The sequence below is a fragment of the Mustelus asterias genome, chromosome 28 (genome assembly GCF_964213995.1).
Source record: "Mustelus asterias chromosome 28, sMusAst1.hap1.1, whole genome shotgun sequence".
NCBI classification, from domain to species: Eukaryota; Metazoa; Chordata; class Chondrichthyes; order Carcharhiniformes; family Triakidae; genus Mustelus; species Mustelus asterias.
Window position 1 is genome coordinate 7,640,156 of NC_135828.1, and position 13,124 is coordinate 7,653,279.

Consider the following 13,124-nt stretch of genomic DNA (forward strand, 5'->3'; position numbering starts at 1 on the left):
AATGCTTCATGGAGAGTTTCAAAGTGCCTTTGAAGGGTTGATGGTGGAGAGGACTGCAGCTTTAAGAATGTCTCAGCCATGCTCATGTCTTCAGCCTGCGCACAGAGCTTGTGGCCCTGGAGGGCTGTCCTTTGCTCGGTGCAGGCTATCTCTAGCCTGACAAATCGAAACGACAAAAAGATCCATCAAGGAAAATTAGACTGAAAGCAGATTCCGGCTCTGTTTAGATTTGTAATCTGATCTGTGCCAGACTGAAGGTTTAGCCCAGGGCAATATCACATCCAAATCAAATCAGTGACTGCTGCATTCTGCAACAGCACAAACACTGGCGCATAAACCTCTGTGCCTAAACAAGATTTAGGAAAGTATTGTTTACGACGGAGCAGGGCAGATAATTTATCAATTCATTTTCCAATTTTGAAGCCTTGTTTGCAATCTGGAACTTCCCAAGACAATTTGGAAATCTTGGAGACTGATCGGTGCTTTATCAATGACCGGACGGGCCAGGGAGGGTTGGCTGACATTTGGGCGAAAATATAAATGTCAAATTAATGTCCTTCTTAAAATAAAAATACCAGTGGCTCTTCTCGAATCTTGGTTCATGGCAGCCCCTGACCACCTTGCCCACCAACAACTTCTTAAAATGGATATTTTGATTTGATTTATTATTGTCACATGTATTGGGATACAGTGAAAAGTATTGTTTCTTGCGCGCTGTACAGACAAGGCATACTGTTCATAGAGAAGGAAAGGGGAGAGTGCAGAATGTATCATTACAGTCTTAGCTAGGGTGTAGCGAAAGATCAACTTAATGCGAGGTAGGTCCATTCAAAAGCCTGACAGCAGCAGGGAAGAAGCTGTTCTTGAGTCGGTTGGTACGTGACCTCAGACTTTTGTATCTTTTTCCCGACGGAAGAAGGTGGAAGAGAGAATGTCCGGGGTGCGTGGGGTCCTTAATTATGCTGGCTGCTTTTCTGAGGCAGCGGGAAGTGTAGACAGAGTCAATGGATGGGAGGCTGGATATTTGGGTTCACCTGGATATTTGCTACCAAGTAAACCTGTTGGACATTAACCTGGTGTTGTGAGACGTCTTACTGTATTTGGGTTCCAACAGGCCTATCGATCAAGATTTTTTATTTACTGCTGGGAGATGGTTGTCGCTGGCTGGCCAGCATTTATTGTCCATTCCGAGTTGCCCTTGAACTGAGTGGCTTGCTAGGCCATTTCAGAGGGCAGTTGAGAGTCAACCACATTGCTGTGGCTCTGGAGTCACATGTAGGCCAGACCCGGTAAGGACGGCAGATTTCCTTCCCTAAAGGGCATTAGTGAACCAGATGGGTTTTTCCGACAATTGACAATGGTTTCATGGTCATCAGTAGATTCTTAATTCCAGATTTTTTTTATTGAATTCAAATTCCATCATCTGCCGTGGCGGGATTCGAACCCAGGTCCCCTAGAACATTAGCTGAGTTTCTGGATTAATAGATAATACCACCAGGCCATCGTCTCCCCAGTGCAAAGCGGGCAATCTAACGATTACCATTCTATCTTCCTGGGTTCTGCTTATTGTGTGCCCCGTGCTGCAAATTTGTCAGATATGAGTTGGTGTCCCCTGTTCCCAGCGTGGAATTTATGGTCTCTGCTTGAAGAAGGAAACAAGTAGTAATTGGATGTAGGAGAGTTTAGGGGGACAGTGTGTTTGAGAAGTGTGGTTTTGTACCCTTCTGCCTCATACTCTTTAAATTTCCCCCTAACATCAAAGGGAAAGGCTGAGATTTGCTGAACTGTCTGGGTAGGGAGTGCTTTTAAGGATCTACCTTTCGCGTTCCTATTGATTTGATCTGATTTGATTTATTATTGTCTCATGTATTAGTATACAGTGAAAAGTATTGTTTCTTATGTGCTGTACAGACAAAGCATACCGTTCATAGAGAAGGAAAGGAGAGGGGGCAGAATGTAGTGTTAGAGTCGTAGCTAGGGTGTAGAGAAAGATCAACTTAATGCGAGGTAGGTCCATTCAAAAGTCTGATGGCAGCAGGGAAGAAGCTGTTCTTGAGTCCTACATGACCTCAGACTTTTGTATCTTTTTCCCCGATGGAAGAAGGTGGAAGAGAGAATGTCCGGGGTGCGTGGGGTGCTTGGTTATACTGACTGCTTTTCAGAGGCAGCGGGAAGTGTAGACAGAGTCAATGGGTGGGAGGCTGATTTGCGTGATGCCATCGTAGAAAGCAGCGGAAAAATCCTTCCAGCTGTGATGCAGCTTCCACGGTGTCTGCTAAATGGCGCAGGGAGTTGTTTTGTCTTTAGAGCACAATTGTTTTAACACCTTTCTTTGCAATCTCTGATAAGATGTGTGTTTCCTGGATTGGAAAGTAAACTATTGATAAAGCATCTCCTGCCTGGAGTGAGGCAAGTTGTATTGACTGGGTTTCATACATAACAAAATGAATGTATACTGCCCAGAGTTTGCATGGAGTTGGTGTGACACTATTGGAGATGAAGGATAACGTGCAGGCCAATATACTATAACAGACAGCCTGAACAACTGCAATCATTACTTAATTAATGGCAATTAGGTTAGTGCATAATAATTGCTCCAATAAGGTCAGTGAGCTCAGCCAGTACCATAGTCCTTGGCGGGGGCGATCTTACCAGAATTTGGCAGAGTGGTGGTTTCAGCGGGAAAAACGGTGCGTTTCTCTACAGGTTGGTTTTCTCTCCAGATTTTACAACACTTCTGTCACAGAAAAACAGAATAGAATTCCTACAGTGCAGAATAGGCCATCCGGCCCATCGAGTCTGCACCGACTCTCTGAACGAGCATCTTACCCAGGCCACCCACCGCCCTATCCCTGTAACCCCCACACATTTACCCTGCTAATCCCCCCTAACCTACACAGCTTTGGACACTATAGGGTGAATTTTACCGTCCCGCCCGCCATGGGAATCGGAGCGGGCGAGGGGCGGACCATGGAAAGGGATTTTCCGGTTTCGGAATGAGCGAGGCCGGAGAATACCGCCCTATGGGGCAATTTATCACGGCCAATCCACCTAACCCACACATCTTTGGAGTGTGGAAGGAAACCGGAGCACCCGAGGAAACCTGCGCTGACATGGGGAGAACGTGCAAACTCCACACAGTCACCCAAGGTCAGAATCAAACCTGGGTCCCTGGCGCAGTGAGGCAGCAGTGCTAACCACTGACCCATCGTGCCACCTAAGTGCTGGCTAAGCTGGTGGGAAGAGTTCTGCCAATGCTCCATGTTAACTGTACACCAGCAATCAGAAACCCCGGCTTTAATTGCACTCCAAGCCTCACTCCACTTGTAGAAGCACCTACAGCTTTCTCATTGATGTTAGGGCCAAGAATGCAAACCACAATGGTCTCAAGCTCTTATCCTCTGCTCTGGCATTGGAGTTCCTTTGGGCATCACTAGAACCGCTCATTTTATTACCTTTAATCACAGGTCAGAACATGGGTGGCATGGTGGCACAGTGGTTAGCACTGCTGCCTCACAGCGCCAGGGACCTAGGTTTGATTCTGGCCTTGGATGACTGTGTGGAGTCTGCACGTTCTCCCCGTGTCTGCATGGGTTTCCTACGGGTGCTTTGGGTTCCTGCCACAGTCCAAAAGACGTGCTGGTTAAATTCTCCCTCAGTGTACCTAGACAGGCACCGGAGTGCGGTGACTAGGGGATTTTCACAGCAATTTCATTGCAGCGTTAATGCAAGCCTACTTGTGACATTAATAAATAAACTTAAACTTATTTTTATTCCATCACACTTGGCTTAATTTGAATGCAGAGGAGAAGGAGGCCATTGCATTAACTGTTGTAGTTTATTTACCATCATCTAGTTCCAATAGTTCCTTCCTCCTACCTGCAGCTGTGTGGAAAATGCTCAAATATCTTTAAAATTTTCATTTCAGGAACTTCCGCCTGTAAACAGCGCTGATGTTGAAGCCAAACCTGCGAGACCCAAATCACGGCGATTGCGTTCCCTTGACACTTTTCGTGGGTAAGGTTTTTCTCTTAATTTGTCTGACATGTAGGTGTGAAATAAAACTTGTTATTTAGTGGTCAGACTGCACACTGCATACATGAACCGCTAAGATTCATCACATGCTGAAAGAAGTGGAACATAAAAGTTTTAAATCATTTACTTACTCCAGTGTTTATGATGTCAAAATATGCAAAACACCAGGGTTTAATTTTTAATTAATTAAAATATTCCTACAACATCCTGGAAAGAAAGACTTGCATTTACATCGCGACGCGCACGGGAGATTCACTCGGTTGATTCCGGAGTTGAGAGGGTTGGCTTATGAAGAGAGACTGAGTAGACTGGGGCTATACTCATTGGAATTCAGAAGAATGAGGGGAGATCTTAATAGAAACATAGAAGATTATGATGGGAATAGATAAGATAGAAGCTGGGAGGTTGTTTCCACTGGCGGGTGAAACTAGAACTAGGGGGCATGGCCTCAAAATAAGGGGGAGTAGATTTAGGGCTGAGTTGAGGAGAAGCTTCTTCACCCAAAGGGTTGTGAATCTGTGGAATTCCCTGCCCAGTGAAGCAGTTGAGGCTACCTCATTGAATGTTTTTAAGGCAAAGATAGATAAATTTTTGAATAGTAAAGGAATTAAGGGTTGTGGTGAGCGGGCGGGTAAGTGGAGCTGAGTCCACAAAAAGATCAGCCATGATCTTATTGAATGGCGGAGCAGGCTCGAGGGGCCAGATGGCCTCTTCCTGCTCCTAGTTCTTATGTTATGTTCTTGTGACTGTCATGACTATCAAACGTCTCAAAGTGCTTTGCAGCCAATGAAGACATTTTGAATTGTAGTCACTGGTGTAACATAGGAAAGATGTGGAGATGCCGGCGTTGGACTGGGGTGGGGCACAGTAAGAGGTCTCACAACACCAGGTTAAAGTCCAGCAGGTTTATTTGGTAGCACGAGCTTTTGGAGTGTCGCTCCTTTACTCTTCACTCACCTGAAGAAGGAGCGACACTCTGAAAGCTTGTGCTACCAAATAAACCTGTTGGACTTTAACCTGGTGTTGTAAGACTTCTTACTGTAACATAGGAAACACAGCAGTCAATTCGCTCACAGTAAGCTCCCAGAAACAGCAATGCGATAATGATCAGATAAGCTGCTTTTGCCCCGTTGATTGAGGGATAAGTGTTAGCCAGGGCCCTCGAGATAAGTTCCCTCCTCTTCTTGAAATAGTGCCGGGGGACCTGTTGGTTCACCTGCGGGGCAGATGGGGCTTTGGTTTACTGTTTCCTCCAAAAGGCTGCACATCTGACAATGCAGCACTCCTTCGGTGCTACACTGGACTGTCAGCCTGGATTTTTGTGTTCAAGTTCTGGAGTGGGATTTGAAACCATATCCTTCTGATTCTGAGGCAATTGTGCTGTTAACTGGACCATGGCTGACCCTCAACATGTATTGGGATGTCCGATCAATATGGTATTTTTTTAAGTGTACTCACTGTTGCAAAGTAGAAAATGGAGAGGAATGACAGACCAAAGCTCCTTTCCTCCAAGAAAGGAAGGGGGCACGGTGGCACAGTGGTTAGCACTGCTGCCTCGATTCCCGGCTTGGGCCACTGTCTGCGTGGAGTTTGCACGTTCTCCCTGTCTCTGCGTGGGTTTCCTCCGGGTGCTCCGGTTTCCTCCCACAGTCTGAAAGACGTGCTGGTTAGGTGCATTAGCCATGCTTATTTCCCCTCACTGTACCTGAACAGGCGCCGGAGTGTGGTGACTAAGATGTGCAATTTAAGTGGATTGGTTATGCTAAATGACCTCTTAGTGTCAGGGGGACTAGCTAGGGTAAATGTATGGGGTTATGGGGATGGGGCCTGGGTGGGATTGTGGTACGTGCAGACTCAATGGCGTCCTTCTGCACTGTAGGGGTTCTATGGTTCTTTGGGACTCGGGGGTTTTCACTGATTGCAGTAACCCATTGCAGTGCTAATGTAAGCCTACTTGTGACATAAATAAATAAACTTAAATAAATAGAACACTCACTCCTGAAACCGCTGGTGATATATTCCCATGATATTGCTTCTCTTTTCCTTCTTGGGGGGTAGAGATTTTTGAAGCTGGTGATGTTGTCGACTGAGTTGCTGTATTGTCCTGTTGCAAACTCACTCAGCACGGTGGCACAGTGGTTAGCATTGCTGCCTCACAGCGCCAGGGACCCAGGTTCTATTCCCAGCTTGGGTCACTGTCTGTGTGGAGTTTGCACATTTCCCCCGTGTCTGCGTGGGTTTCCTCCGGGTGCTCCGGTTTCCTCCCACAGTCCAAAGGTGTGTGGGTTAGGTTGATTGACCCGAACAGGCGCCGGAGTGTGGTGACCAGGGGATTTTCACAGTAAATTCATTGCAGTGTTAATGTAAGCCTACTTGTGACTGATAAATAAACTGAAAAAAACACTTCAGGTTTAACAGGTAATCTGTTTGAGAATACTAATGCGATAGCGGTCCTAAAAGGGAAAGAAATATCCGGCCACTGTAGCGGCCGGAGGGATGGTCAGTGGTCCAGTGGTTGACACTGTTCAGAATGAGAGTACACCGGGCAGAACATTTTTCCACTATATTACCCGCTGCCACTGTTGTTTTGCCTGACTGTGAAATGTGTGACAGATGGTGACCTTCCGCAATTGGTTATTTTAAAATGAAGTAATGTTCATGGGTGGCACGGTGGCACAGTGGTTAGCACTGCTGCCTCACAGCGCCAGGGATCGATTCCCGGTTTGGGTCACTGTCTGTGTGGAGTTTGCACATTCTCCCCGTGTCTGCGTGGGTTTCCTCCGGGTGCTCTGGTTTCCTCCCACAGTCCGAAAGACGGTTAAGTGCATTGGCCGTGCTAAATTCTCCCTCAGTGTATCTGAACAGTAGTGTGGTGACGAGGGAATTTTCACAGTAACTTCATTGCAGTGTTAATGTAAGCCTACTTGTGACACTAATAAATAAACTTTAAACTTTGAACCAGTCTGGAAACTTCCTCTGCTCATAGTGTGAGGCTGTGGGAACCAAAATATTTGCATAAACTTATTAATATTAAAATGCATCTCAGTTGAGAAGCCGTAATGAAAAGCCATACTGGAGGGTGTTAGAGGTAGACCCCATAATCCCCATAACCCGATAAATCACTTGCCCTCATTTATAGGAATTGATTTGCATCCACAGATATGCAGGTTCGCTGGATTGGCCATGCTCAATTGCCCCTTTGTGTCCCAAGATGCGTAGGTTAGATGGATTAGCCACGGTAAATGTGTGGGGTTACAGGGATAAGGGTGGGGGATAGGCCTGGGTAGGATACTCTGTCAGAGAGTCGGTGCCGACTTGATGGATCGAATGGCCTCTTCTGCACTGTAAGGATTCTATGACTCTATGTGGCACCTTTTGCATCCTCTGAACATTAGAAAGTGCTTTTGAGGTTCCTTTGAAATGTAGTCTGTGTTCTGATGTAGGGAATGTGGCAGCCAATATGTGCACAGCAAGATCCCACGGGCAGCAATGCAATAAGGACGAGGAAATCTTTTTTACTGGTGTTGCTTTAAACCCAACTGACATGGCAACATGGTAAAACCAGGTGACTGAGAGATATTTGCGGGGGATCCTGGTGAGTGTGTCCATATTTACAGCGGGTCTGTGGGGCAAAGGTCTGAATTTTTCATTGAGGGCGATCTGTTGGCCATTTACGGAGGTCTTCACCGGGGTCCCCGAAGGAACACCAATATTTTTGGGGGCCTCCTGTTAATAAGGCAGAGATTCCTCAGGAAGCAGTTGTGTCCTCGTCAAGTTTTTTTTTCTTATTTTGTGGGACATGGGGCATCGCTGGCTGGCCAACATTTATTGCCCATCCCTAATTGCCCTCGAACTGAGCGGCTTGTTGGGCCATTTCAGAAGGCAGTTGAGAATCAACCACATTACTGTGGCTCTGGAGTCACATGTAGGCCAGACCAGGTAAGGACAGCAGATTTCCTTCCCTAAAGGACATTAGTAAACCCAGATGGGTTTTTCCGACAATTGACAATCATTTCATCGTCATCAGTAGATTCTTAATTCATGATTTATTTTATTGAATTCGAGTTTCACCATCTGCCGTGGTGGGATTCGAACCCAGAACATTAGCTGAGTTGTTTGTTTATTTATTAGTGTCGCAAGTAGGCTGACACCAACACTGCAATGGAGTTACTGTGAAAATCCCCGAGTCGCCACACTCCTGTTTGGGGGCACTGAGGGAGAATTTAGCATGGATAATGCACCTAACCAGCACATCTTTCGGACTGTGGGAGGAAACCGGAGCACCCGGAGGAAACCCACACAAACATGGGGAGAACGTGCAAACTCCACACAGACAGTGACCCAAGCCGGGAATCGAACCCGGGTCCCTGGAGCTGTGAGGCAGCAGTGCTAACCATTATGCCATTTCCGGATTAATAGTCTACCGATAAAACCACTAGGCCATCGCTTCCCCAGCTAACTGAACTGTGGCAGACAGCGAAAGATGCAAAAGCCAGTGCGCCCTTCAGCTGGACACACAGTCAGTCTCCAGGATGTGACGGGATCTAATAGCGATGGTGGAAGGGATTGTCTCATGAAATGGCCAAAGGCCATTGCTTGGTTACAGGGCACATTAAAAAAACCCACACAGTTCCTGGTGCGATCACCGTGACTCAGAACAGAATGCTCGATTTATTCCTTGTGTATTTAAAAATTGATTCACGTCCAATCTGGCTTGAGTGGATTTTAATCTGATTTTTGTACGATGCATATTGTACGCTACCAGACTTCAGGATGTTAAACTGCTTGCTGTCATTGCTAGCATATGGTAATTCATTGAGATGCCTGCAGCCTGTAGGGCTGGGACATTAATAAGACTATTTCTGTGCGTAATGGAAGAGTACATGTTTCTATCCAGGAAATTACTTGTAAGGGACATACTCCTACATCCAGTTCGAGAGAGAGAGTGGAGGGCGGGGGGGAATGTTCTCCTGATCAGACAAGCACACAGTACCAAGGAGAGTAGGCAACCCAACCGAATTCAGTGCAAACAGTAGAAGAAGAGTCAATTGAGTGTGTGTCTGCTGCTCTCATTAGATAGGATATATAAGATATATATATATAGGCTATATATAGGATTGGGTAGATAGGATAAAGGATGTCCCGAGGCATGGTACATTGGGGAGACCATGCAGACGCTACGACAATGGATGAATGAACACCATTCAACAATCACCAGGCAGGAGTGTTCTCTTCCAGTCGGGGAACACTTCAGCAGTCACGGGCATTCAGCCTCTGATCTTCGGGTAAGCGTTCTCCAAGGCGGTCTTCACGAAACACGACAGCGCAGAATCGCTGAGCAGAGACTGATAGCCAAGTTCCGCACATGAAGACGGCCTCAACTGGGATCTTGGGTTCATGTCTCATTATCTGTAACTCCCACGACTTGCCTGGGCTTGCAAAATCTCACTAACTCTCCTGGCTGGAGACAATACGCATCTCTTTAACCTGTGCTTAACCCCCTCTCCACTCTGTTCCTTTAAGACTTGATTACCTGTAAAGACTCGCATTCCAACCATTATCTTGTAAATTGAGTTTGTGTCTATATATGCCCTGTTTGCGAACAGAACTCCCACTCACCTGAAGAAGGAGTGACACTCCGAAAGCTCGTGCTACCAAATAAACCTGTTGGACTTTAACCTGGTGTTGTGAGTCTTCTTACTGTGCTTACCCCAGTCCAACGCTGGCATCTCCACATCATGGCGGTCATTAGATGGCAAGTGTTTAGTTAAGAAAGTAAAACCTTTTTCCATTCAATGCCCCCCCCCCCCCCCCTCGCCCCCCGCCCCCGACCCCGCCAAATACCAGGACATAGTGTCACTGTCACCATTTCAAGCATCCTGTTGGTTAGCTTAGCTTTAAAAAGAGGGAGGTTATATTGCAGCTATGTAAGGTGCTGGTGAGGCCACACCTGGAGTAAAGTTTTGGTCTCCTAGTTCTAGTTTCACCTGCCAGTGGAAACAACCTCTCTGCTTCTATCTTATCTATTCCCTTCATAATCTTCTATGTTTCTATAAGATCTGCCCTCATTCTTCTGAATTCCAATGAGTATAGCCCCAGTCTACTCAGTCTCTCCTCATAAGCCAACCCTCTCAACTCTGGAATCAACCTAGTGAATCTCCTCTGCACCCCCTCCAGTGCCAGTATATCCTTTCTCAAGTAAGGAGACCAAAACTGTACACAGTACTCCAGGTGTGGCCTCACCAGCACCTTATAGCTGCATCCTGTTTAGGAGTTTACGGGTGTAAGCAGGATTTCTGTTGCACTTCCTGCAAAGTTAGGACAGCGGAATGTGAGTAATTCCAAGGAGTAACTCTCAGCTGTTGTTGGAAATTGTTGAGTGGAACATGTAGACATGTAGTTGAAAGTTAAGCCTCTGATCCATTCTTTTCCTGATCAGTGGAAGAGCCTGATTACATTATCAGATATAGTCGAGGCGATCTTGAGCTCGCTTGCACGTCCTCCCCGTGTCTGCATGGGTTTCCTCTGGATGCATTGGCCGTGCTAAATTCTACCTCAGTGTACCTGAACAGGCGCCGGAATGTGGCGGCTGGGGGAATTTTCACAGTAACTCCATTGCAGTGTTAATGTAAGCCTACTTGCGACAATAATAAATAAACTTTAGTTTGAAACTTTTAACTTAAATCTAATGAGCAGACCCTTTAAATTTCGTATCTGAGGGCCACTGTTTTCCCTCTTTCCCTGAAAAATGGACGGAATTCCCAAGAACAAGGCAGTGGAATTCCATGTACTGAAAAAGAGAATTTGATTGATTCTGTCTTGGTGCACCAGTGACCTGGGATTATTGCAGAATAATGTGCAGTTCTGCACTGCTGATTCATGTCCACTCAGGTTGGAGCATGGTGCAGCTGTCAGGGCGAGAGCAACTTTCATGTCTGGAGCTGGTTTGGGCTCAAACACAACTCCAGGAGGGAAAGGGCACCGTGCGCTAACCAAACACAGAAGCCAATCTCTGGCACATAGAAATTACAAAATTAATCACAAGTCGAAAGTAAATTTCAGCGTTTTCTATTTCTACATCTGGGATGTATTAATAACAAAAATATTAATTTTGCCTTTTAAATGTTAAGCTGGATCCTTTAATGAAATCTTAAAGTTTACAAGTCCTGATTACAAAGCAATCGGTTCTGGTGATTGATGGCAGTGTCAAATTCATTGAAGCAAACGGCGATATTCTCAACACCTCATTAAATCCGCAGACCTGCATCCAGTAAATGAAAAACTTGTAATAAATGTGGAAAAAAAATAATGACCAGGCCAAATTAAAGTGGTAATCTCTCAACGATGGTTTGATGTAGATGCAGAACAATTGTGTTTTTATTTTAAATCAGTTGGGGGAGGGACTCTTGTGGATGACCTTGAATTAAACACGTGGTCATGACACTAATATGCTCTGCCGGTCCACTGTATGAGTCCCGGGTGGCTGTTAATTTCCTCTGATACATTGAATACAGGAGTTGGGACGTCTTGTTGAAGTTGTACAAGACATTGGGAAGGCCGCACTTGGAATACTGTGCAGTTCATGGTCACCCTATTATAGAAAGGATATTATTAAACTAGAAAGGGTGCAGAAAAGATTTACTAGGATGCTACCAGGACTTGGTGGTTTGGGTTATAAGGAGAGGCTGGATAGGCTGGGACATTTTTCTCTGGAGCGTAGGAGGCTGAGGGGTGATCTTATAGAGGTCTATAAAATAATGAGGGCACAGATCAGCTAGATAGTCAACATCTTTTCCCAAAGGTAGGGGAGTCTAAAACTATAGGGCATAGGTTTAAGGTGAGAAGGGAGAGATACAAAAGTGTCCAGAAGGGCATGTTTTTCACACAGAGGGTGGTGAGTGCCTGGAACGAGCTGCCAGAAGTAGTAGTAGAGGCGGGTACAATTTTGTCTTTTAAAAAGCATTTAGACAGTTACATGGGCAAGATGGGTATAGAGGGATATGAGCCAAATGTGGGCAATTGGGATTAGCTTAGGGGTTTAAAAAAAAGGGCGGCATGGACAAGTTGGGCCGAAGGGCCTGTTTCCATGCTGTAAATCTCTATGACTCTATGATACAATCAGACCTTTTATTAATCTAAATTTGAGCTCAGTATTGGAGCCATTCATTTTTTACGTTTAGATTCTTACAAACCAGCACCACTGTGGTAACGCGGCCCCTTTAAGGGGGGGCGAACCTTTGAGGGCTGCGTGATTGAATCGGATCCTTTGGATAGACTACGCGGGAAGCTGAGCCAATCGGTATAAGCACGCATGTCCTGGGATGGGGAGGAACCTCAGTTGGAGCCAGGGGACACATAAGAAATCGAAACAGGAGTAGCACACCAGGTCCTTCAAGCCTGCCTCGCCATTCAACGGGTGGCACAGTGGTTAGCACTGCTGCCTCACAGCGCCAGGGATCCGGTTTCGATTCCCAGCTTGGGTCACTGTCTGTGCGGAGTCTGCACGTTGCCTCGTGTCTGCGTGGGTTTCCTCCGGGTGCTCCGGTTTCCTCCCACAGTCCGAAAGATGTGCTGGTTAGGTTCATTGGCCGTGCTAAATTCTCCCTCAGTGTCCCCGAACAGGAGTGTGGCGATGAGGGGATTTTCACAGTGACTTCATTGCAGTGTTAATATAAGCCTACTTGTGACACAAATAAACTTTCAAACCTTTGCCCCCCACCCCTGGGCCTGGCCATCTATCTCGTGTTTTTAAGATTGCTAGACTGTTGTTGCAATCTTTTCCAGCCATGGTACAAAATCTAACACACTTAGCACGGCCAATGCACGTAACCAGCGCGTCTTTCGGACCGTGGGAGGAAACCCGGGCACCCGGAGGAAACCCACGCAGACACGGGGAGAATGTGCAAACTCCACACAGACAGGGACCCAAGCTGGGAATCGAACCCGGGTCCATGGCGCTGTGAGGCAGCAGTGCTAACCACTGTACGGGGAAAATGAGACAAAATTGAACGAAAATGTGTGCGATGTAAAAAAAGAGGTTAAGCTGGAGGAGAAAGGTCACTGTCTATAAGTTACCTGCGTGGAAACTA

At 46.3% G+C, this 13,124-nt stretch overlaps 1 protein-coding gene across 1 annotated transcript in view; it reads left to right on the top strand.

Moving 5' to 3' along the window:
• LOC144480126 (heparan-alpha-glucosaminide N-acetyltransferase) overlaps nucleotides 1-13,124 on the top strand; it is a 189,123-nt gene that overhangs the window by 28,277 nt on the left and 147,722 nt on the right. The window contains exons 4-5 of the mRNA XM_078199272.1: nucleotides 3,929-4,017; nucleotides 12,216-12,240. Of these exons, the coding sequence (XP_078055398.1) occupies nucleotides 3,929-4,017; nucleotides 12,216-12,240 (114 nt within the window). The remainder of the gene's footprint in view (nucleotides 1-3,928; nucleotides 4,018-12,215; nucleotides 12,241-13,124) is intronic.